At 51.5% G+C, this 25,783-nt stretch overlaps 1 protein-coding gene across 5 annotated transcripts in view; it reads right to left on the minus strand.

Moving 5' to 3' along the window:
* The window catches only part of LOC107117103 (tropomyosin alpha-3 chain), a 65,878-nt gene that overhangs the window by 35,003 nt on the left and 5,092 nt on the right, over window positions 1–25,783 (minus strand). For 4 of the 5 annotated variants that reach the window (XM_015419150.1, XM_015419148.1, XM_015419146.1 and 1 more), the window contains exons 2-4: window positions 20,411–20,417; window positions 4,197–4,323; window positions 1,166–1,283 (exon numbers count right to left, since the gene is read on the minus strand). In XM_015419150.1, coding sequence (XP_015274636.1) covers window positions 1,166–1,283; window positions 4,197–4,323; window positions 20,411–20,417 — 252 coding nt within the window. Of the gene's footprint in view, window positions 1–1,165; window positions 1,284–4,196; window positions 4,324–20,410; window positions 20,418–25,783 lie in introns of those variants that run through there. The other variant, XM_015419145.1, reaches the window with a different exon arrangement.

The raw sequence follows: 25,783 nt of genomic DNA on the forward strand, positions 1-25,783 counted from the left end.
CGTGGTAGAACCCAACTTTAGTGGGTTAAAATCTAATTTGAAACTTTATTTTCATGGTGGTAGATCACCGGCACTTTTGGCCAGAAAAAATAGATCACTACTTGTTCAAAGTTCGACATGACTGTATTATAAAATAGCTTCAGTATGAACTATTAAAGATGTTTCCTTGCGTGTGATTCTTATCACAACAAACTGTTATGTTAAAATCATATACAAATTTTTATGAAGTCACTCATGGCTTATCATGTTAACTGATAGGATAAAAATGTTGAAATATTAGGAGAAAATGCTGAGTAGGTTGTTGTAGCGATTTTTAAAGTTATTATGCTGTATAATTTTCCTAAAAATTCAAGTATTTGACTCGAGGACTGTCCTTTATATTTGCAAAAAATATACTATAAAAATTCAAGTATCTGAATCGAGGACTGTCCTTTATATCAGCAAAAAAAAAGCCCTTTATACTATGTTTTGGTCACTTGACCTTTTATTCTTTTCCTTTCCCCCCTTTCCCTATTCTGTATTGCCTCAAAAAGTTCAAAATAATTAAAAAAACAAAGAAGAACTTTCGAAGAGCTGAGTGAGCAGTACGTTTCCTGAACCAGCCTCAGCCAGCACTCAAAGGCAGCAGGAAAGATGAAGATATTTAAGGAGCCTGCTCCTTCTCTCCCCTGGGCAGAACAGGTCTCTTGGCTGGAGAAACCCACTGAAAGGCTGGTAAGCTGGATCCACAACCAGCACTGCTACTAGGGACCTGGTTTTTAGGGGCCCTAGGCAGATTGTACCCTGGGGGGGGGGGCTGCCTTCCCACCCCCGGGCCCCCCCTTCACACCCTGCTTTCCACCCCTACACCCTCATGCCCCCCATCTGGAAGTGCCGCCTCTATGGCCACTGGGAGTGCCGCCATTCCGCTCCGCCCACATGCCCTTCCTCAGTGATGGTGGGCAGAGTGAAGGACAGGTGCAGACGGGTGCCGGGGGAAGGTGCGTGGGTGGGTGGGTAGGTAAGGGGGTCAAGCTGGCCCCACCGGAAGTCCTGGGCCCTGGCTGATGCCCTACCCGGCCGTCACGGCACAACTCAGGAGGGACCCTCACGGGTCCTGCATCCCCCCGAGATGGGGTCGGGGAAGCGCGACAAGAGCCGTCCTCGCAGGGTTGGGGGCTCTCACCTCCTCGTACTTCCTGTCTGCCTCCTCAGCAATGTGCTTGGCCTCCTTCAGCTGGATCTCCTGCAGCTCCATCTTCTCCTCATCTTTCAGGGCTCTGTTCTCAATTACCTTCATGCCCCTGCCCAAGACAAGAGTGGAAACCGTTAAACACATCTGCCCTAGCAAGGGACGCTGTCCAAGGCAGCGCGCAACTGAGACGGCCTCTGGTTTCGCAGTGGGGACCCTGGACATGTTCACGCAGGCGGCAGAGCATCCTGGGTACTTCTGCTGGGCTGCGGCAGGGGTATCCTGCTGTCTGCTTGTTTTCATTTATTACTGACTAGGAAAAAGGCCCGTTGTGGAAATAAATACAAGGGCCTCTAGAAAGAGGCTCTGGGTGGGTGCCCCGGCCTTGGACACTCAGTGTCAATTTGCTGTGGCGACCTCAGCAGGGTATAATGACACTGAGTCCACCCTTTTCTCCAGAGGAACTGATCTCTGCTACATAAAGATCAGTTGTAATTTTGAGTGATCTCCAGCCCTCACCTGGAGATTGGCAACGATGGTTCCCCAGAAGGGACCAGTTGGTTTGGAGGGTGGAGTCTATGGCTTTGTACCTGTCCGAGGTCCCATCCCTCCTGAAACCTCACCCTCTCCAGGCTCCATCCCTCATATCTCCAAGAATTTCCCACCTGGAGTTGGCAACCCTATCTTCTTACCAGTCAATCATCAACCAACCTTTATTTCCCCCTCACTCTTCAGCTTTCCACCCCCCACACACCCGCAGCCTCTCCTGTGCTCTGAAGCCCTGACTGCTACATCATATTGGCTGTCATACGGGGGCCACCTCAGCAGCATATAAGGATACAGAGCCCACCATTTTCTCCAGGGGAACTGATCTCTGCCGTCTGGAAAGCAGTTGTAATCCTGAGTGATCTCCAGCCCTCACCTGGAGATTGGACACATTTTACCTCAGAAGAGCAAACTGTTTAGAATGTTAGAGGCAAAAGCCAATCAAGTCGCATATGCGAACGACCTCTGTGTTCCGAGGCAAAGGCCAATGAGGCTGCATATGCAAATAACCTCTGTGTTCTGACTGGCTGTGGGGGGGGGAGAGGAAGAGCAAAATGTTTAGAATGTTGGAGGCAGGACTCAGGCAAAGCAGCCAGTGGATAGGGAGACCCTCTGAATGACAGATCAGAGAGCGAACTGATTTTGGAGCGTGTGGAATGTTCTAGAGAAGTGCCGCCACCATTCGGCTTTTATTTATAAGGGAGATTAGATTTTTTTTTTAGTCACCGTTCGCCCAGAGGGTTTCGCAGCAACTTGCAACACTTAAAACGTCAAGTTCAAAACCAACAAAATCAGATAATGTGTAAAGATATTTAGCTGCTTAACTCTGCGCATCATACCACTATCCAACCAGCCGAAACATCTCGTTAACCTCCAGAGGATCAGCCTAAACAATGTGGCCCTGCAAGCCTTGCAGGAACTAAGCAAGCCCCACAGGGCACAAGGGTCATTGGAGAGTGCATTCCACAGGGCAGGGGCCAGAACTGAGAAAGCCCTTCCCTCTGGTCACAGCTAACTGAACCGAGAGGGAGGCAGCGTACCAAGCGAAACTCCTTCTAAAGGTTAAGGGAAGTGGGGCAACGCTTCAGACCTCTGAGTCCTCAGAGAGGTGTACCATCCCTCCGAGACTAGCAAAAGGGCAGATGCAAAACTAGGCTTTTGGTATAAGAACATAAGAGACGCCAATGTTGGATCAGGCCAAAGGCCCATCCAGTCCAACACTCTGTGTCACACAGTGGCCAGAAATACCAGTGCCATCAGGAGGTCCAGCAGTGGGGCCAGGACATCAGAAGCCATCCCACTGTTGACCCCCCCCCCCAAGCACCAAGAAGACAGAGCATCACTTGCCCCAGAGCCCCTAGCCATACCTTGTGGCTAATAGCCACTGATGGACCTCTGCTCCATATGCCTATCTAATTCCCTTTTGAAGCCGTCCATGCTTGTAGCACCCACCATTTCCTGTGGCAGTGAATTCCATGTGTTAATCACTCTTTGGGTGAAGAAGTACTTCCTTTTATCCGTTCTAACCCGACCGCTCTGCAGTTTCATGGAGTGCCCACGAGTTCTTGTATTGTGAGAAAGGGAGAAAAGTACCTCTTTCTTTACCTGCTCTTTCCCATGCATAATCTTATAAACCTCGATCATGTCACCCCTCAGTCGTCTTTTCTCCAAGCTAAAGAGCCCTAAGCGCTTTAACCTTTCCTCATAGGGAAAGTGTTCCAACCCTTTTATCATTCGAGTTGCCCTTTTCTGCACTTTTTCCAAAGCTATAATATCCTTTTTAAGGTGTGGTGCCCAGAACTGCACACAGTATTCCAAATGAGGTCTCACCATTGATTTATATAGGGGCATTATGATATTGGCTGATCTGTTTTCAATACCCTTCCTAATAATCCCCAGCATAGCATTGGCCTTTTTTATTGCAGTCGCACACTGTCTCGACATTTTCAGTGAGTTATCCACTACAACTCCAAGATCTCTCTCTTGCTCAGTCTCTGCCAGTTATACACTTGTTCAGGATGCAGAATACAGATTTTCTTTTTTTAAGGGCCGGATGTACACTGCCCTTGAGCTCTACAGCCTAACTAGTAAAACCCATTGTTCTGTAAGAGGGCTTGCATGACTGTAGATGAGCAAACTAAATAAACCCCTGCACACAGAAAGCTGGCGTGTCAGGAAAGGTGAACCAAAACCCTTCTTTCCAACACGCTCGTTTTCTGCGTGCGAGGATTCTTTTTAATTGCATGGAAGGGCCAAAAACCCCTGCACACTGAAAGCTAGCATGTCAGGAAAGGTGAACCAAAACCCTTCTTCCCAACGTGCCAGCTTTCCGGATGCGAGGGTTCTTTTTAATAGCACAGAGGAGCCTTCCATTATGTAAGGCACTACCTGGAGGGCGACACGGTGTAACAAGCAATTTATCCTCTCAGTGAATACCAGGTGTAAGCAGCTCCGTCACCTCCACCTCCCCAGCCCTTACCTCTCACTCTCATCTGCAGCTTTCTCAGCTTCCTCCAGCTTCTGCAAGGCCGTCGCAAGGCGCTCCTGAGCCCGGTCTAGCTCCTCCTCGACCAGTTGGATGCGGCGGTTCAGGGACGCCACTTCTGCTTCCCGGGGGGGGGGGGGAGAGAGGAAGGAGAGAATGTGTCATACAGGATGGGACACAGCTTCCCTTTTAAGTTCACTGTTAAAAAATAAAGTTAAAAACAAGGATATCGGAATGCAAGAAAATTTTGGGAAGGACACAGACTGTCACAGAACCATTTTATAAATGCACAGCATCCTTAGATTGTATACCGGGATAGGATTAAACGGGATGACTGCTAAGGAGGCAATTTTGAATTATAGCGGAGATTCATAGTCTGGTATGAAATTATGGAAACCTGAGAAATATAAACTAGAGAGCCAGTTTGGTGTCGTGGTTAAGTGCGCGGACTCTAATCTGGGAGAACCGGGTTGGATTCCCCACTCCTCCACTTGCGCCTGGCTGGATGACCTTGGGCAAGCCGTAGTTCTGATAAGAGCTTGAAAAAGGGCAGTTTCTGTCAAGAGCTCTCGCAGCCCCACCTGCCTCACAGGGTGTCTGTCGTGGGGAAGGGAAAGGAGTTTGTAAGCCGCTCTGAGACACCCTTTGGGTAGTGAAGGGCGGGGTATAAATCCAATCTCCTCCTCCTCCTCCTCTTCTTCTTTTGATTTATAGTAGTGCAAGTATAGCCGGATAGAATTTTGTAACAAAGCTCCTTTCTTATCTCATCAAGTTAAATGCATTGTTGTCTATGGTTTAATTATCTCACTGGCAATATTTCCCTCCCCTCAAATAAAGTTTCTAGACCTCATGTCTCTAAAGCACATCGATTCTCCAGAGGGAGGTTTTTTGGTATTTTTGTGTGTGTATGTGCATGCGTGTGTGCACGTGTGAGTGTGTGCGCACCTGGAAGTCACAGCGACCTTTGGTGACTGTCCCCTACTGGGGGCCTGGAGGTTATTCAGAGAGGTGGCTGAATAAAGCCTGCCCCCACCTCCTGACCGCTGGTATCCCAAAGAGGTCACAGCTTTCATGCCAGTAGCTCACAAAACAGAATTTTTGCTCACAAGACTCCACAGCTTAGAGGGAGCACTGGCTGCCAACTCAGCCCACGCCCCTCACTCAGCCCCCACGATCAGCCTCGCAGGACCCCCAAACCGGGCCAAAAGTGGGCCAAGCCAGGCCCCCCCCCCCCCCCGCTCTTTCTCGCGTTAGTTCACCCACCTCCCCCAGCCAAAAGATGCAGAATTATACAGAAGGGCTGGGCCAGTTTGCAAGCCTGAGAACAGCAAGCTGCTGAGTTCAGCTCGTTCCGGGTGCGGGATACGGACTACCCAAGCAGAGACTTTAAATACAGTGCCCGGCCCCGATGGTGGCAGCCGGAAGACATAGGGGTGAAAACAGCAGGAGAAGTCACAGCCATCAATCAAATGTGACGGAACACCCCAGGAGCTGAAACACCAGCTGCTTTCTAAAACCCTCCGAGGCATTTGGGAGACTGGAATCTGCTTCCTGGTCTGGTCTGACTCCTTCTGTCAGGTGCCTGCAAGCCAGTTTCAGGCACAGGTGGGAAAGAAGTATTTAAATAAGAACCCCCCCCCCTTCTGAATTAGGCCAGGGAGGAAGTTGCCCGTTGCCGCTAGCAGCTGGGATGCACTGCAGAGCTTCAAGGGCACGAGGATGTGACATCCCCCCCCCGCACGGAATCATAGAGTTGGAAGGGGCCACACAGGCCATCTAGTCCAACCCCCTACTCAATGCAGGATCAGCCTCGAGCATCCCTGACAAGTGTTCGTCCAGCCACTGCTTGAAGACTGCCAGCGAGGGGGAGCTCACCACTGAACTACACTTACTGTTAAAACACTGCTGGAGCTACCAGCAACAGCCTGTGCCAGCCGCAGAAAGGAAGCGATCTATGAGCTGACTGTTAAGATAGACCACTGAATTGTTGCCGCTGTCCCTAAATAACATCACTACTATCAGATTGTATGTTTACTAACACATTACAGGGGTGTCAAACATGTGGCCCGGAGGCCGGATGAGGCCCCCGGAGGGCTTCTATCAGGCCCACAGTGGAACCGGCTGTCTTCTGCTTCTTCTAGTTCTGCTGCTGCGTTATCGTAGGTTTGCAGCTTACAGATACACACCTGAACAGCAGACTCAAGATTGCAACAGCACAGACATTTTGATGCAATAATTCAGAACAAGAGGTGTCAGTTATCAGACACTGTTAAATAGACAAAATACTGCAAGAGTGCTGATGTTTCAAGCATGTTTTTATTTTAAGTAAATGTCAGATCCGTTTATGTCAGATCCGGCCCTCGTAACAAATGAGTTCGACACCCCTGCTTTATAATATTGGATTGGTTTTAGAAGGCTTTAGGTAGTAACTGTTATTTATGTGTTTTAGTCTTTTGTAAGCCGCCCTGAGTAGCATTTCATGTATGTGTGTGTGTGCTTGCGAGCCTGGAAGTCATGGCGACTTCTGGCAACCCCTACTGGGGGCCTGGACGTTTTTCAGACAGGTGGGTTGATAGCCCCCCACTGCATCCCCGGCCCTGGTATTCCTTGGAGGTCTCCCTTCCAAGTACCTGCCAGGGTCGGCCCCTGCTTGGCTTCTGAGATCTGATGAGATCGGGCTTGCCTGGGCTATCCAGGTCAGGGCTGCTGTAATAACATTTCTTGCCACATGGATTTAAGAGGCATGGTGTAGTGGTTAAGTGCGCAGACTCTAATCTGGGAGAGCCGGGTTTGATTCCCCACTCCTCCACTTGCACCTGCTGGATGACCTTGGGCAAGCCGTAGTTCTGTCAGAGCTGTCCTTGAAAAAAGAGCAGTTTCTGTCAGAACTCTCTTGGCCCCACCTACCTCACAGGGTGTCTGTTGTGGCGAAGGGAAGGGAAAAGGGGTTTGTAAGCCGCTCTGAGACTCCGAGTGAAGGGCGGGGTACAAATCCAATCTCTTCTTCTCTCTTCTCTTCCAACACGGAAACCTTTCCTGGCATGTAAACGGTTTGCTGTAGGATTTTAGCCTAACACGCAGGCAGGGAAGAGAACCAACCGACGCGGCTGGCAGAGATTCACTTGCAGAAAGACCGCCCGCTGTGCCACTCTTCAAGCCACAGTGACGCCCTGAGAAGAGATGGCATGGCCACTGCCTTCTGGAGCGCTCAAAGATCAAGGAAACACCCTTGACTTCTGGGCCGGCTGCCACCTCTGGATCCTGCTCCTTCCTCGGCAGCAGGGGCTTCCCTGACTTCTTTGAATCACGGCGAGGTCCGAGAAATGCAAATGGGATGGAACTTTTCTCTCGGGGAAGGGACAGAAGAGGAAGGACGGCAACTGAATGGACGGAAGTGAAGGTTGAGAGGAAATTCCACAGCCCTCCAACTCCGGTTCCCAAGGGAACTCCCTCTCTGAGAGTGGACGAGAGGAGGGACGCCAGCGCCACCCGAGGGCAAGCCTGTGGGGAAAAGGGTCTTTGAGGAAGCCGCCCCCGTCCTTTTTTAAGTGAAAACTGTCCCGACTGGCCAAGTCCTGGTGCTGGCCAGCCGCTCCTTCCCTCGCGCAGCTGAAAGAGGGAGTCGGCAAGAAACAAATCGTAAGGCGGAAAGGATTCGAGTGCCAGCCGTGCCCTGAGGCGGCGGCCAACGCGAGCGACTGCCCGAGGAAGGGAGAGTCCACTTCACCCTGGTCGGGTGCCAACAGCTGGAGAGAGCCTGCTACGGCCTCCTTCACACCCAGCCTTGGCTACAGTGGAGGCGGACAACTGAAAGGCAAGGGAGTCGTGAACAGAGAGGTCTCCAGCTGCATCAAGCCTGGCCTTGCAACGGGAGGAACCAGGCAAGCTGCTGTAGGATCCCGGCAAAATTACCCAGCTGCGAGAAGCCTCAGGTTCAGATCTCACTTTTGGACTCAGCAAGCAGTGCTGGCTAAGGCACACTCAATCCCCACTCTTCCCTTTGCCACTGAGAGAAAGTAATACAGTCCTACCTTACAGGGAAGTTGTAACAATTATTAACAACCTAAGAACATAAGAGAAGCCAATGTTGGATAAGGCCGATGGCCCATCCAGTCCAACACTCTGTCACACAGTGGCCAACAATACCAGGTGCCATCAGGTCAGCGAGGTCAGGACACTAGAAGTCCTCCTATTCTTCCCCCACCCCCAAGCACCAAGAAGACAGAGCATCACTTGCCCCAGACCGAGAGTTCCTAGCTATACCTTGTGGCTAATAGCCACTGATGGGCCTCTGCTCCATATGAGAACATAAGAGACGCCAATGTTGGACCAGGCCAATGGCCATCCAGTCCAACACTCTGTCGCACAGTGGCCAAAAATACCAGGTGCCATCAGGAGGTCCACCAGCGGGGCCAGGACACCAGAAGCCCTCCCACTGTTGTCCCTCCCCCCTCCAAGCACCAAGAATACAGAACATCACTTGCCGAGACCGAGAGTTCCTATCTATACCTTGTGGCTCATAGCCACTGATGGGACCTCTGCTATTAATGCATGAAATGCTTTGTACACTCCAATGATGACACAAAAGGGCACAGATTTAAATATTAGTTACCACCAAGTCCAGGGGTCCCCAACATGACGCCCCAGGGGACCATGACAACCACTGACGCTTTTTCTGCCCCCCCCCCAAGTGTTTTTAAGATGCAGGTGGGGCCAGGCAGGGCTTTTGCCAAGCAAGAGTTCTGATTGACAGCACAGATTTCTTTTTTTTAAGTGTTGCTTTGGCGGCAGCTGTCACCACGGCACAAGGATCTACACGACATTACTGAAGTTAAGCTATTAAGCAACCATTTCGCGACAGGCCACGCCTCCTGCGGCAACCATCATTTGGAAGCCATTTGCTTCCTGCGCCCACCATGCCGTGTCAGAACTCCAAATCTGACCGCAGGCTTCGACCTTAACGTAAGCACTCAACCTGGGGATCAGACTTTGCCAGCCCTCCTAGCCTTCCCCAGAACAGACCCAAGAGCTCCTGACGTTCCATCACAGAGGATCAAGGGGTGGGGGGGTGGGATCTGATCAAAGGCTGTAGTCCAGGGCTCTTTTTGTAGAGAAAGCCCAGCAGGAACTCATTAGCATAATAGGCCACACCCAGCAACAGACACTCATTAGCATAATTGGCCACACCCCTGACAGCACCGCTCATTAGCACATTAGGCCGCACCCCCGTTACCAGAAGTGTGCTCATCCAGACACACCCACCTTTTGCTTGTTATTCTGTTTACCTTGTTTGTTGTCAAAACCCAGGGCTTTTTTTGTAGCAGGAACTCCTTTGCATGTTAGGCCACACACCCCTAATGTAGCCAATCCTAATGAGTTTCTGCTGTTGGGTGTGGCCTACTATACTAATGAGTTCCTGCTGGGTGTGGCCAACTCGGGAGCCAGCCGGAACTCCGTTCCTGTGCGTTCCTGCCCCAAAATAGCCCTGGGTTGTACACTGCATTGGTCAGGCCACACCTGGTGTCTCGTGTGCAGTTCTGGAGGCCTCACTGCAGGAAGGATGTGGACAGAATGGAGCGGGTGCAGAGGAGGGCGACCGGGGGCCTGTGAGGAGAAGGGAGGGAGAAGCCCTGTGGGGAGAGGCTGAGGGACTTGGGCAAGTTCAGTCTGGAGAAGAGGAGGTTGAAGGGGGACAGGATGGCTCTCTTGAAGTATCTGGAGGGCTGTCACACAGAGGAGGGCAGGGAGCTGTTCCTGTCGGCAGCAGAGGAGAGAACTCGCGAGAACGGGTTTAAAATGAGGACGGGGAGGTGCTGGCTGGATCACAGTGTTTCCTCTAAGCTGAGTTTAGTGTGAGCTAGTAAAGGTAAAGGTTCCCTTGCTCGAAAGCCAGTCGAATCCGACTCTAGGGTTGCGGTGCTCATCTCCATTTCAAAGCCAAAGAGCCAGCGCTGTCCGAAGACGTTCCCGTGGTCATGTGGCCGGCATGACTAGACGCCGAGGCGCGCGGAACGCTGTTCCCTTCCCACCAAAGTGGTCCCTATTTATCTACTTGCAATTTCTTGCTTTCGAACTGCTAGGTTGGCAGGAGCTGGAACTAGAGACAGGAGCTCACCCTGTCTTGCGGCACCCGGGTCTTGAACCGCTGAACTACTGACCTTCCACAGCCTGCAGTTCAGCGTCTTAACCACTTGAGCCACCGCAGCTCCAGTCACTAGGTCAGTTTTTTAGCCTCCGGCTCACACATTCTTGCCTTCGCTCAGGAAGGAGGGCTCCAGAGCAAACTAACTGATGCAGCAGCCAAATCACCTGCTCACAACTCTAATGCCAGTTGCTCCCAAAGTAGAATTTTTGCTCACAAGACTCCACAGCTTAGAGGGAGCACTGCTGAATCTTAGGTGACAGTCAGAGTTGTGCAACAGTGGAACGGGCTGCCTAAGGAAGTGGTGAGCTCTCCTTCCCTGGCAGTCTTTGAGCAGCGACTGGACAAAACACTTGTCAGGGGTGCTCAAGGCCAATCCTGCACTGAGCACGGGGTTGGACTAGATGGCCAGTAGGACCCCCTTCCCACTCTGTGATTCTAGGATTCTATGAAACTCCCCCCCCCCGCAACCCCCAAGTGTTTCCAAATGTTTCCCTACTGCCACAGCAGCAGCAGCTGCATGTTCAAACACCCCACTTCTTGCGCGGACTCTCTCCCACAAAAAAATCCTGACTTCTCACAGCAGAGCTCTCTGTGCCCAATCAACACACCTAGGCCAAAAAACCCCAACCCCTAGAGCCTGATTTGCAGACTTAAGACCCTGGGGTTCCACGATGCACACAACTCCTCGTGCCACCTGGAGCTTTCTGTATGGACCTGCGGCGGCAGCCGTAGCTGCGAGCTGCTACTGCAGGTGTGACAGGCACCAAAGGAGGCCTGAATACCTGCACGGGCGCACACCTGCCTAATTAGAGCCATCAGCTGAGAGTGCCGAGATCTCACCGGCTGATCTGGTCACGGGCCACCCTCCGTGGCACTTCATGGTACGAGCCCAGCTACGCCTCCTGCGGCTGGGAGTGACTCCACTGCAAGAGCTGCCTACGAGCATGGGTAGGGTTTGCACTGTCACATTCGGGACGTTTTATTCAAGCGGTAGAACTCTAGCCGTCTCCCAGCAAGCACAAGGGGGGGAACGCTTGGAGTCTCCCCCGCCCCCACCGTTTCCTGGATACTGGGGGAGGGGAAGAGGAGACGCATCCTGTCCAACCACAGAGCCAAAGACTTGCGGGAGGCAATCCCAGCAATGAACCGAAAGCTGTTGTAGGCTGGGAAGCTCCAAAGAGGGACTTACTCTGGTTCAAGGCAATATATACGGCAAGGACGGGCCCTGGAGTCCAGAGGGACCCCCCTCCAAGTTCCCTAGTAAGCCCCCAAAGCAAAGCTGGCTCCCAGACCACCTCCTGGGTTCCCACTGCCATTTATGATGGTCCCAGCAATAGCCGGGGGCCCTCCCCCTTCCCGGCCAGGGGGGGTCTGGCCAGGGGCAGACAAAGAACACAGGAAAAGAGAGAGAGATGGTCTCGTGCGGGCGGGCGTGGGAAAGGGGACAGGCCTTCCCGGAGGGAGAGAAAAAGAAGTCGGCTGCAACTCCTCATTCCCAAACAGCACAAAGAGGGGCCCCGCCCGCGCCTTGTTTGCGGAGCCGGGGATGGGAGCTGTTTACCTTGGGGCGAGCCGTGCTCCCGAGCTGCCTCCCTCCTCCCACAAACCTCACCCTCGGGCGAGTTTCGTCAGCAAAACTGGCCCGAATTGCACAGAAATGGTAAGGAGATGGGGGGGGGCACAGCAGTGCCAGGCGTCAGTTCCGCAGGAGGGATTTCTGAAGGCATGGAATGCGCCTTGGGGGGACGGGGATGTGGGACGTATGGAAGTTAAGCAACCCCGCTGTGATCTCAACATCAGGCTGTTCGCTCCCTGGTTTCTTGAGCAGGTTACTCCCCTACGAGAGACCACCGACTCCATTCGCGTCCCCCGGATTTCCATGGAGCACAGGGTAAAATTGGAAGCCCATGTCACTCTTTCGCGCAAAAAGGACTTACTTTTAAAGCGGTGGTCCTTATTATATCCTGAGGCCCGGCAGATAGTCTGGGAGCATTCGGATCTGCAAGAGACGCTCTCGGGCCTAACATACCTCACAGGGCTGTTGTGGGGATGAAGAGAAGGCAGGGGGGGTGGCAAGGATGGTGTGAGCTCCTTCGGGTCCCCATCGAGGAGGACGGCAGGGTACAGGCCGGTCATCTCTCAGCTATGAGAGGCCAGGATCTGGGCACGCTTTCGTGATCGGCAACTCATGAAGAGACACGGCACGGGGCCACTACTGAAAGAGCTCTTCCGCAGCATCTCCAAGTATGATGAAGGATCCGGTCACACCCAGCACTGTGCAATCGACACAGGAGAATGACACCTTTATGAGTCTTTTTCAAGGTCTACAAAACTTCGCAGTTAACAACAAAGTTTAGGAGCCAATGAACGACACCAGCCTGTGAAGGAGGTGAAGAGCCAGCCTCTTGACCACTAATGGACTGCCTTTTAGAACCACAGGATCACAGAGTTGGAAGGGACCCTAAAAGTCATCTAGTCCAACCCCCTGCTCAACGCAGGATCATCCTAGAGCATCCCTGACAAGTGTTTGTCCAGCCGCTGCTTAAAGACTGCCAGTGAAGGGGGAGCTCACCCCCTTCCAAGGCAGCCCATTCCACTGTTTCACAACTCCTACTGTAAAAAAGTTTTTTCCGCACTCCCAAAATTACTCAGGCAAGTCACAGTAACCAGCTGTTGCACAACCGACAGGGTTGTCCCTTCCCAGTTCTGCTGGCAAAGGGAAAGACGGAATTAAAAAAAAAAAGTAACAGTCACTGACCCAAGATAAGAGGGTGCGTTTGTGATGACTGTTTGACTCTTGCATGTAGCTGGAACTCCTCAGGGGACACAAGCCTCTTCACCCAAAACTAAATGCTATATTAGTGCTGACTTATAACTCACTCGCCTATGGTGAACAGAAACAGCCTCCAGGTAACCAGTCAGGAAACCTTTCCAATTTTTTTTAACTTAATCTGTATCTTGCATTTCTCCCCAAGCAGGAAGCAAAGCAGCATACCTCATTCTCCTCTCCTCTGTTGTATCCACACAACAACCCTGTGACGCAGGTAAAGCTGAGAGTGTGTGACTGGCCCAAGGTCACCCAGCAAGCTCCCCTGTCACAGCAGCGATTCGAACCTGGGTCCTCCCAGGTCCTGGTCTGACACTAACCACTACACCATGCTGGCTTTCAATCTTGAAGATAATATTACAACTATTTTTACTATGATGCCCCCCCAGATCACGAAGACAGGACAGTAAATGCTAGCAACCTCACAACTTCTTAACTAAGCAGCTGCAAAGTAAAAGATAACCCAAGTTGGGGGTGTGCACTCCCCCCCCCCCCGGCTGCTTCTACAGCATTCATTTCCCATTGGAAACTAGAAACCGGAAGGTTCCCCACTGTGCTCTCCCACGAAAACCAAGAGGAATGCAATTTTTCAGAACTGTATGCCACTAACACATGGGATTCTCCTTCCCACATTTCAGATGGGTAGGCAAAACGAAGAACTGGATTTACAGGCTAGGAAATTTCCCAGCGGCAGAAAAAGCAACAGGGAAGCGTTTTGGCACCCCAGAAGGCAGGCAGCAGGATACATCTGGCACCCCAGAAGAAGGGAATGGCCGCATGGGGAGCGAGCACAGGAACTTTCATTTTGCTACCCAGAACAGGCAGCCGTCAATTTGAGGCTTGCTCATTCTGTAGCCCAAGAAAGCAGGAAGCACAGGTGATTAAGCACAAATGCCTTTGCAAAAAACAAGCTGCTTTCTGAGGAATTTAAGAGGACGGGCGGAGCCTCACCATCACCACTCAACTGGGACCTTTACAATTTACATCTGTACTTCCTCTTGTTAATTCGTTCTTGCTGAACTACCACACCATCCTTCTGCCTGCTTTGAAACTCTGAAGCTGGTCACCACCCTGCTTGAGAGCCAGTTTGGTGTAGGGGTTAAGTGCGCGGACTCTAATCTGGGAGAACCGGGTTTGATTCCCCACTCCTCCACTTGCACCTGGCTGGATGGCCTTGGGCAAGCCATAGTTCTGATAAGAGCAGTTCTTGAAAAAGAGCAGTTTCTGTCAAGAGCTCTCTCAGCCCCAACTACCTCACTGGGTGTCTGTTGTGGGGAGGGGATGGGAAAGGAGTTTGTAAGTCGCTCTGAGACACCTTTGGGTAGTGAAGGGTGGGGTATAAATCCAATCTCCTCTTCTTCTTCTTCTTCTGGTTAGTTCAGTTTGCTTTCATCATTAGGCAAGCCTATTAACACAAGCTTGGATGATGGGTGAGATCGGCGTACCTGCTGACTGGACAGCATCCCTGTCAGTTTGGCCATTTCATTCCCTTTCCCTCCAACCTTCACAGATCCCCAGCATCTAGCTCATGGGTCTCCAATGTGATACCTGTCAACACCTTTCTTGGTGCCCAGCAAGCCCCACTAGGGGTTGCCGGAAGTCAGCAGCATCTTCTACCAGAGTTCTATTCTCTCCCCCTTATCTTTCCCAGTCTTTTTTTTTTTTTTTGGAAGTTACCCCTCTTCTCTCCTGAACTAGGGCTTTCTGCTCCCTGTGGCAGCCATTTTGTGACTGTGCCCACTGCGTCAGAATCCCAAAGGTGCCCAGGCAGAACTTACCAAAGCTATATGGTAACATTTGAGCACATTCAGCTCTGTTATAGTGACAAACGACTATTCTGAAATGACTAACTGGGCGCGTCATCTGCACGTCTTGAACAAAGCAGGATTGAAAGCTAAGGGACTTGCTCCCAAAAATGTACATAGGAAAGATTCCGGAGGCTCTTAGAACCAGAGGGTCACCGTTCGCTCACTGCTATTTCGAGTTTCCCCGAACGCTTCGTTTGGCTGGAAATTCGCTCAGCTTTGTCAATGCAAGCGTCCCCACGCTTATCTGCTGCTCCGTCCCTTCCTTAGAAAGGAACTTGCGAGTTCCAATTCGTGCCAGGGAGGAACATGATTAACTGCGGGCTTCTCATATTCTCCTAGGGAAGAGAGGTCTTTTTTGCTTCTCTGCCCGATTAGCCTTCAATCCATCATGGGAGTCTATTCTACACCCAGCGCCATCTGATCTAATTAGGCCCACAACCCCCCGTCACCATTTCAAGGGATAGGGAAATGGCTGACTTTGGGTTTTTGCACGGCACCGACAGTCACGACAGTCAGGGGGGGGGGCCTTTCAAACTGAACATCCACCTTAGTGAAGAGTCCTGAGGAACTCAACAGCCTGTTCTGCCGTTTGTGACAACTTCATCGGTCGTCGTGGAAAGGTATTACACTAGTGCTTACTCTGTAACAGACCGACACAGTCTTCTCCAGGGAAGAGTGGGCTCAGCATGGCAGCATTAGTCAGCGAGGAGGAGTTTCAGAACGGAAGGCTGACCCCGCCCCCCACCCACAAGGAGACTCCACTTTGGTGCAAATAGCTTTGAGCTGAGATCATGGAAGAGCTCCGGCTTGCGCAGATGTTCTAACAGGGCCCCCACAGTTCGCCCTCCCGGATTCTGTACCAGGGTGCCAGTCGGAGCCCTGCAGCTGGTTCAGTGCCGCTGTCTCGGGCAAATGGAATGGGTGGTGGTGGGGTCTCTCCCTCTCCCATGAACGACTTGCATCAGCTTTGGTTTCACTTCGTGCCACCGTGCAGCGAGTGTGAGAAGTCCGCTTGGCCGGGAGCCCTGTCTTCTTGACTGAGGAGCCGGAATGCGGGACTCTGAAGAAGGCGGGCAAGCAGGAGGAAAGGTTCAGAACGAAACCGAAACGGAGGTTCAGAACAAAACCGAAAAGGAGGGGAGCAGATGAATCAGCAGTGCCTGCTCTTGCCCTCCCTGTGGAGCCAAAAGGATCAAAGGCCAGTTACTTACAACCAGCCTCTTCCTCAAAGGAGCTGAGGAGCTGCCCCTTTTATCACAGCCATTCTGCACTGGGAAGTTCGGCTGAGTGTATACAACTGGTCCAAGATCACGCACAGAGGATGATGAAGAAGAAGAGATTGGATTGATACCCCGCCCTTCACTACCCAAAGGAGTCTCAGAGCGGCTCTCCCTTCCCCTCCCCACAACAGACACCCTGTGAGGTGGGTGGGGCTGAGAGAGCTCTTGAAAGAAACTGCTCTTTTTCAAGGACAGCTCTTGTCAGAACTACGGCTTGCCCAAGGCCATCCAGCCAGGTGCAAGTGGAGGAGTGGGGAATCAAACCCGGCTCTCCCAGATTAGAGTCTGCGCTCTTAACCACGACACCAAACTGGCCTATGAGTGGCCACTAGCCACAGTGACTGGAGGGAACTTACATATTAGGAGGCAGTCAACCTCTGAATACCAGTGCCAGGTGGCAACACCACAAGAAGGCCTCCTGGTGGGGCCTGAAGATCTACCAGAATTGCAACTGATCGCTTGGCAACAGATCAGTTCCCTTCCAGAGAACCCCTACCCAAAGGTATGCTTGAACATATGCCCAGTAGGTTGAGGCGGGGGGCGGGTGATCTGTAGTCCCTTACCATTCTCCACTGGCAAAATTTTGAATCCAGTGGCACCCCTTTAAGACCAACAAAAGTTTATTCAAGGTATGAGCTTCATGTGCACGAACACGTCTTCAGATACATAGAAATGGAAGTTGACATTTCTTTCATATATATATATATATCTTTGCATATGTCAAAACAGCTTCATTAAGTCGTATGCTAATATGCTGTCCACCTATGTAGAGGCATCTACTTAACTTAATTTGCACCCCTTAACCTGGTTATAATCCTCCTCCAACATTTCGTAACCATCATACCAATCTGAGCTGAGTTTGAGTCCAGTGGCACCGTGAATAAAACTTATGTTGGTCTTAAAAGGTGCCACTGGACTCAAACTTTGTCCTGCTGCTTCAGACCAGCACGGCACCCCACCGGAATCTACCAAACGGGGCTGTTCAAACACAGGAGTTTGATTGCAGGTAGAGAACATGCACAGCCTTGTATCTATTGCCCAAGTCCCAGCATGGCCACACTGACGCTGTCTCCTGCTGCCATTAGCCACAGACAGCGCTAAAGGACGCATGCGGAGAGAAGGCTAACCCCCAGGCTCTCCGCCTTGTGTTGCAACACGCAAGCATGGCCCACAGGTCAATGCAAGACCACAAGCCCCTGGGGAAGGAGGGAGGAAAAGGTAATAACCTTCCCAGGCCACAGGGCCTGACCAGAAACCAGGCTGTTGTGTCAGTCTGATCGGAGGCCTCCAAGCGCCGTGAACCAAAGATGTCTCCCAGGAGCCTGATTGCATCTGAATGCCAGAAGCAGTAGGTAGGAGGAAAACCTGGGTGATCTGGGAGCCGAAGGAAGTGCCCGCAAGTCATCCACTCTTTGAGGGACCTGTGCGTCCTGCCATTCCAGAAGCACCTTCCATCCACAAATCAGGCTTTGCCAGCAGCCTCCCTGGCCAGCATGGAAGGCAGTGAGTTGAGGGATGTTCTCACGTCTTGGCTGAAGCACCATCAAGGAAATCCCAGGCAGTGATGTGCTTTTTTTTTTTTTTTTGAAATTCTATTAAATTTTTAGTGAAAATATGTAAGAGAATACACAGAAAACAGAAGAAAAATCATAAGGGAAAAAAGAGAAGGGATATATTTCAGTTTCCATCAACAACTGGTACATCTTAATAACACTGCAGCAATGTGTTGTTCTTGACCTTTGCCCAGAGGACAGAGGAATTCTGCTTCTTGCCCCACAAAGCATGATACTGCACAAGGTTCCCCAACGTGGTGCTCACCAAACGTTTCAGGAAGTAGGTGAGGACACTGTAAGGCAGGGTTTGTTCCATGGCTGCAGTCACAGGGACTGGCGGATCAGGAGGACCGGTATAGATAATACCAAAGGCCAGACTCTGAATAAGGCAGCTTCGTGACAGCACGTGCTCAAAACACAGCTGCCAGAGGCGATTCTTTGCCAAGGTGAGGATGAAAATATTGCACTTGGTTCTTTCTCCGGTGGCAGCCATTTTGGAGTTGGCCCCACCTCCTCTCAGAATTCCCAAGGTGCCCACAGTTTCAAAAAAGGTCGGGTACCCCTGATCTAAAAGGAGCTGCGGTGGCTCAAGTGGTTAAGACGCTGAACTGCAGGCTGTGGAAGGTTGGTAGATCAGCAGTTCAAGACCCGAGTGTGCCGCATGACGGGAAGTGAGTTCCTGTCTCTAGTTCCAGGTCCTGCCAACCTAGCAGTTCGAAAGCAAGAAATTGCAAGTAGATCAATAGGTACCACTTTGGTGGGAAGGGAACAGCGTTCCATGCGCCTTGGTGTTATGCCGGCCACATGACCACAGAAAACGTCTTCGGACAGCGCTGGCTCTTCGGCTTTGAAACGGAGATGAGCACCGCAACCCTAGAGTTGGACTCGACTGGCTTTCGAGCAAGGGAACCTTTACCTTTACTTTTTACCCCTGATCTAGCAAGTGAACTATGGGGAGCAAGGAGAAAAGGGGATGAAAAGAAGCCATCTTCCCCCCCCCCTCTCACCCTCAGCTCCTAAACAAAAACAATTCTTTTTTCTAAAAGGATGCTTTCACAGAAGACTAAGGCGACTGCAACACCGGTACCAAAATCTTTACCATAGCTGCACTCTGCTGACAGAAGCGATGGGTGACTGCCAGGAGCTTTCAAGAGGTAATTAATTAATTAATTAATTAATTTATTTTTATTTAACTTTAGATTTACTATACCACCCTAATCCCTGCAGGGGTCTCTGGGCGGTTCACATGTTGTTCGAAGAACTTTATTGTTCCTATCTAGGGCCACATCTGAAATTGGGGTGGGACTTCCTACCGGCACCCTGGTGGAATATGCTCTTCCTTCTGTTTCTTCTTCTGGCTCGGCTCGGCTCTTCTTTTTTTTTTTGTGATGTTCCTCGGCTATCCTCGGCTATCCTCGGCTGCTGGCGTGGTGTCCCTTTCGGTCTCCGATCTTTTTTCCTTCCCTGGCATCCACAGCAGCCACGACGGCTTTCTCCCTCGGCGCTCGGCTTCCTGACGCTCCGGCCGGCTATGTCCATCAGGCCCCGCCTTCTGCCTCCGCGTCATTCGTCGAGCACCTCCAGGGTCCTACTGCTGCTGCCGCCGCCGCTCGGTGCTTCGATGTCTTCCTTGGCCGCCAGGGATCGCTCAGCTTCGTACCGCCGCCAAGCTCTGCCAACACGCCTCTGCCGCCGCTGCCGATCTGCCGCCATCACTCTCTACTCCGCCATCGTTCTCCACATCACACCGCCGTCTGCACAACCACCATACCTCTTTTGTCGTCAGAGGTGGGTGCCCCCTGCCCATCTAAGGGCAGGTACCCATTCGCCTACTCGCCATAGTTGTTGTTAATTGGCTTTCGACCCGCTGGGTTGGCGGGAGCTGGGATAAAGGCCGGGAGCTCACTCCGGCCACGGTGGTATTCGAACCGCCATAGAGGCTGCTCTTAGTTGTTAACGTGTAGAATAGCCAGGAGAGACTAAGATTGTCTGGCAGCTAGAAGTTCTAGCTCTTTTAGCATTATGCACCACTAGGTGGTGAGCTAGACTTGTTTTTGAGGCAAGAGATATTTCAGAGATAGTTTGTCATTGCCTTCTTCTGCGTCACGACCCTAGCATTCCTTGGAAGTCTCCTATCCAAATACTAGCCAGGGCCGACCTTGCTTAGCTTCTGAGATCTGACAAGATTCGGCAAACCTGGGCCATCCAGGTCAGGACTTTTCAAGAGGTAAACCGCAAGAAGAAAATGTCTATCAATGGCTATAAAGCCATACTAAAGAGCCAGTGTGGTGTAGTGGTTACAGTGTTGGGCTAGGATCTGGGGAACCCAGGTTCGAATCCTCACTCTGCCATAGAAACCTGCTGAGTGACCTCAAGCCCAATGCTCCCTCTGAGCTGTGGAGTCTTCTGAGTAAAAATTCTACGTTGTGTATTAAAGTTCTGAGTGAGCAACTTGGCTACTACATAAGTTAGCTTGCTCTGGAGCCATCCTTCCTGAGCTAAAGACAAAAATGTGTGAGCCGGAGGCTAAAAAAACTGAGCGAGCTCACACTTAACTCAGCTTAGAGGGAACGCTGCCTCAAGCCAGTCACCCACTCTCGGCCTAACCTACCTCACAAGTTCAGACAGTTGGAACAGTTAGTTTCAAGTCCAGTAGGGAGTTTTGACTCTGGAAAGCTTATACACCCTGCTACTGAACTGAAACCTAACTGTTCTACCCCACAGGATTGTTGTGAGGATAAAATGGAGGAGAGGAAAATTGCGTTAGCCCAGGGGTGTCAAACATACGGCCAGAGGGCCAGATCAGGCCTGCAAGGGACTGGCTGTCTCCTGCTTCTTCCTCCAGTTCTGCTGCTGCTGCTTGCTTTCCTAGACTCTCTCAATCGCTCAGGAGAGATAGATAGGTACGCTTCCGCTCCCTGCACTGGGCTGAGGCTCCTCCCCCTCCCCCATCGCTATAGCACAGACATTTTGATGCAATAATTCAGAGCAAGAAGTGTCAGTTATCAAAGACTGTTAAATAAACAAAATATTGCAAGAATGCTAATCTTTCGAGCATGTTTTTATTTTAAGTTTAAAAAAAAACACCTTTGTGTTTGTGTCCTTTATTAAGTTTATATATCTCCACTACCTGGCATTACATTTCATGACACACATGGCCCGGCTCGACAAAGTTCAGTTTATGTCAGATCCAGCCCCTCCATAACAAATGAGTTCAACACCCCTGCATTCGCTGATTTGGGCCCCCACTGGCAAAAAAGGCAGGGTACACATGAAATAAACAAAATAAATAATTGCCAAATAGAACCTCCATTCAGTGTAGCGCTGAAATCCGGTTGCCAGGGAGTCTGAAATAAAAGCGATGCCCTAGAGCAGGGGTGTCAAACATGAGGCCCGGGGGCTGGATCAGGCCCCCGGTGGAACTGGTTGTCTCCTACTGCTTCTTCCAGTTCTGCCGCATCATCGTAGGTTTGCAGCTTATAGATACACACCTGAACAGCCATACTCAAGATTGCAACAGCTCAGACATTTTGATGCAACAATTCAGAGCAAGAGGTGTCAGTTATCAGACACTGTGCTAATGTTTTAAGCATGATTTTATTTTAAGTAAAAAAAACCATCCCTTTATGTTTGTGTCCTTTATGAAGTTTATATCTCCGCTCCCTGCCATTACATTTTATGACACACATGGCCCGTAACAGGGTCTCATTTATGTCAGATCTGGCCCTCGTAACAAATGAGTTTGACAGCCTTGCTTTAGACTGATCCTGCATTGAGCAGGGGGTTGGACTAGATGCCCTGTAAGGCCCCTTCCAACTCTATGACTCTAGGGAGGGTGCACTATTGTCTTCAAACTGTACTTATGGGCTTTCCGAGAGCAGACGGAGCCGTGCTGCTGAAAGCCACAGAAAGGAGGCCTGGCTGGACACTTGCTTTGACGGACTGGAACTCTCATGAAGAGATGGGTCAGGGGAGTCCTGCACAGCCCACAATTTCAGGAAGCCCCCCCCACAAGGCACTCTCACACAGCCATCCCCTGGCACAGCAGTCATTCAAAAGCCTCCCAGGGACCAGCCCTTATGAAACCAGACTGCTCTCAGCAAGCCTGAAAGGGAGATTTCTTTTTTCCAGAGGGGGGGGGGACTGAAGGGGGAGGGAGATGGACAGATTGCCTCCTTCCCTAGACTCCCTGTCGCCCTCGCACAGACCGCCATAAATCTTCCCTCTTGGCCAAGGGGTCTGCTGACTGCTCCTTCTTCCCAGCAGAGCAGAGTTTTCCTTCCCATGGGGGGGGGGGGGGGGGGGGGGAGAGATGGATTAGATATATTTGCTACCCGGTTTTAAGGGTTTTTGCCACCTTTCCCAAGGCACATGCGAGGGCTGACGGTTGTGGCTAAGCTAGATGGGCTTAAAGCTACTTTGGGGGGAGGGGAGTCAAACCTTATCTTGCAGAAGAAAAAAAAGGGAATTGGGACTCGATGAATACAGAAGGCCTCTGTGCCAGCATCGGCAAGTCAGGGGCACAGAGGTCAAAAGCTTTGGGGGGGGGGGCCACCAGAGTTGGGAATTAAAGCCTTGCCCGCCTGTTAATCCATCCCAAGCCGCTTGACAATCTTTCGCTTTCCCTAAGCACAGAATTGCTAATTGCCCTGCAGGAATAGGCTTTTTTCCTCCCTCCCTCCAAAAGGGGGACATGAATGACATGATTCAGATGCAAGAAGGGCTACCAGGTTTTGCACAGAAGTCCCACCACCTGGACAGGAGGAGCCCTAACATCTGTTCCGGTCCCCCTGGTTTGGTGTAGTGGTTAGGAGCGCGGACTCTAATCTGGGAGAACCAGGTTTGATTTCCCACTTCCCCACATGGAGTTCCCACTTCCCCACATGGAGTTGCTGGTGTGACTTTGGGTCAGTTACAAGTTCTTTTCAGAGCTGTTCTCTCAGGAGTTCTCTCAGTCCCACCTACCTCACAGGGTGTCTGTTGTGGGGAGGAGACTGTAAGCCGCTCTGAAACTCCTTCGGGTAGTGAAAGGCAGGGTATAAATCCAATCTCCTCCTCACTCTATGGAGCACAGGTCCATCAGCAGCCACAGGGTCTAAATGGAAGACTCTTTCTGGGGCAGCGATGCTCTGTCTTCTTGGTGCTTGGGGGGGCCACAGTGGGAGGGCTTCTGGAGTGCTGGTGGACCTCCTGACGGCATCTGCGATGTGGCCACTTTGTGACACAGAGTGTTGGACTGGATGGGCCATTGGCCTGATCCAACATGGCTTCTCTTATGTTGTTCTTGGTGCTGACCAACAGTAACAACTGACCCTGGCATGGATAGCCCAGACTAGTCTGATCTTGGTGCCGGGGGGGGGGGGCACAGTGGGAGGGTTTCTGGAGTTCTGGCCCTACTGGTGGACCTCCTGACGGCATCTGGGATTTGGCTACTGTGTGACACAGAGCGTTGGATTGGATGGGCCATTGGCCAGATCCAACATGGCTTCTCTCATGTGCTTAGATGTACAGCTCAGCTGGCTGGGGGTCGGGGTGTCTGAAGGGCTGGGAAAAGGACAGGCCAGGACTGCTACACCATCGCTGGCATCCTTAGAGCCACAAAACGAAAGCCTGGCCATACATCAACAACGCTGAACTAGTAAAAAGCAGGTTTAACCTCTGGATCAGAGCCTACAGCTGAAGAGGGCTGATGCAGAGCATTTTTCAGGAGTGGTTCCTTTGCTTTCGGAGTTGGCCCTGAGCAAAGCTGGAAGAGAACCAGAACCGTAGGCACCGATTCACCTGGCTTTGAAGGCTGGCCTATCGAGTTGGTATTTGGCCACGGTCGAACCAAGGGTACCTCTGAACTGGTGGCAGCTCCCCGCCTACGGTACCTCCTACGGTACCCACCAAGCAAAGGCAAGGCCTTCTTACACACACCCCGAGCCTTGCTGCAGAGCACAGTGTCTCCTCCTCCAGGCAGGAAGAAACCAGCTGGTAGAATTGGTAGCACAACTGCCTTTAAATGCTGAATGCTTGCTTTTTTTAATAGCTGCCTTGGCTTTCCTCTCAATTAAATGTGCCGCAAGTGCAGGCCGACGGTCTGCAGCTTTATGACTTATTTTTATCCCGGACGATCTTTAGTGACTTGCTCGCATTTATGCATGTGTCATGAAGCATCGTAAATCCCGTATCCGTGTCACTCTATTAGGCACTGTCCTAATTACTCAAGCACTCGGGAGACAAGGGGTTTGCGATCCCACGAAACACGGGCAGGCCTCCCCACCACCACCGGAAAGCAGATGCAAGGGGGTGGGAGTCTCATGAACATCCCACGAGACACAGGGATGTGGGCTACCACCACCCACAGCAGCCCCGTAAAGGCTGATGCTGGGGAGAAATCCAACAGCGCCCACAGCTTCCAGCCCACGGTTTCACAACGGCAGTGCACTGACTTGTTCTTTCAGGTGGCATAAGCAGCAGCCCGGTTGACAGCTTGATTTCGCTGCCCTAATGACATTCCTGCTTTTAAAATACTTGACAGGTAACCACGCTAGCCTGTCTGTGGCAGTACAGAAGAGCACGAGTCCTGTACCACCTTGAAGACTAACAAAATCTGTGGCAGGGGAGGAGCTTTCGTGAGTCACCGCTCCCTTCTTTCAGACAGAGCTGTGTTTGAAGAAGTGGGCGGTGATGACTCACAAAAGCTCGTCCCCTGCCACAAATTTTGTTAGTCTTGAAGTTGCTGCTGGACTCTTGCTCCTTTCTACTTGGCAGGTAAACCGATGCGGTTTCCTTTGTCTGGCCTGGCCAACCCCACAGATACTTGACTACTGACTTCATTCCTGACGGTGCATCCTGTACTTTTGATGATTTAACATTGGCCTGAATTTGATATGAACCAGGAGATCATCCGTCATCCAAAGCCAAGCAAGTGCCTCGTCTCTGCCTCAGCAGAGGGCACTGGCAGAACCTGCCGAGCATGCCCCAGAGTGCGAGTACCCACCAAGCAAAAACGAGGTTTGAGCCCAGTGGCACCTTTAAGACCAACGAAGCTTAATTCTGGGTATCAGCTTTCGTGCGCATGCACGCTTCTTCGGGTACTCACATGAACCAAGCAAAAAGTGAGCTATGGAGCTTCACTCTTTCTTTGCCATCGTCCCACCTGACTCTGCTCCTTAACACATCTGTGCAGTTTTTAGGGTCCATCTAGCCTAGCAACCTATCTCACACAGCGGCCTCAACCAGTTCCTCTGGACAGCCAACAACCAGCTATAGAGGCTGAGGCCTTCTCATAAGAACATCAGAAGAGCCCTGCTGGATCAGACCAGGAGTCCATCTAGTCCAGCATCCTGCCTCAGCCAATGGCCTCAACCAGTTCCTCTGGAAGGGCCAACAACAGGGCAGAGGGGCCGAGGCCTTCCCCTCATAAGAACATCAGAAGAGCCCTGCTGGATCAGACCAGTGAGGGTCCCTCTGGTCCAGCATCCTGTCTCACACAGTGGCTTCAACCAGTTCCTCTGGAGGGCTGACAACAGGGCATAGAGGCCAAGGCCTTCCCCTCATAATATCTGAAGAGCCCTGCTGGGTCAGACCAGTGAGGGTCCATCTAGTCCAGCATCCTCTCTCACACAGTGGCCTCAACCAGTTCCTCTGGAGGGCCAACAGCAGGGCAGAGAGGCCAAGGCCTTCCCCACATAAGAACATCAGAAGAGCCCACTTGATCAGACCAGTGAGGGTCCATCTAGTCCAGCATCCTGTCTCACACAGTGGCCTCAACCAGTTCCTCTGGAGGGCCAACGACAGGGCATAGAGGCCGAGGCCTTCCCCTCATAAGAACATCAGAAGAGCCCTACTGGGTCAGACCGGTGAGGGTCCATCTAGTCAAGCATCCCATCTCACCCAGTGGCCTCAACCAGTTCCTCTGGAGGGCCAGCAACAGGGCGGGTTCCACGCATACAGGCCCACAATTAATGCAGAATTACAATA

This window comes from Gekko japonicus, unplaced genomic scaffold (genome assembly GCF_001447785.1).
Source record: "Gekko japonicus isolate JY-2015 unplaced genomic scaffold, Gekko_japonicus_V1.1 scaffold25, whole genome shotgun sequence".
NCBI lineage: Eukaryota > Metazoa > Chordata > Lepidosauria > Squamata > Gekkonidae > Gekko > Gekko japonicus.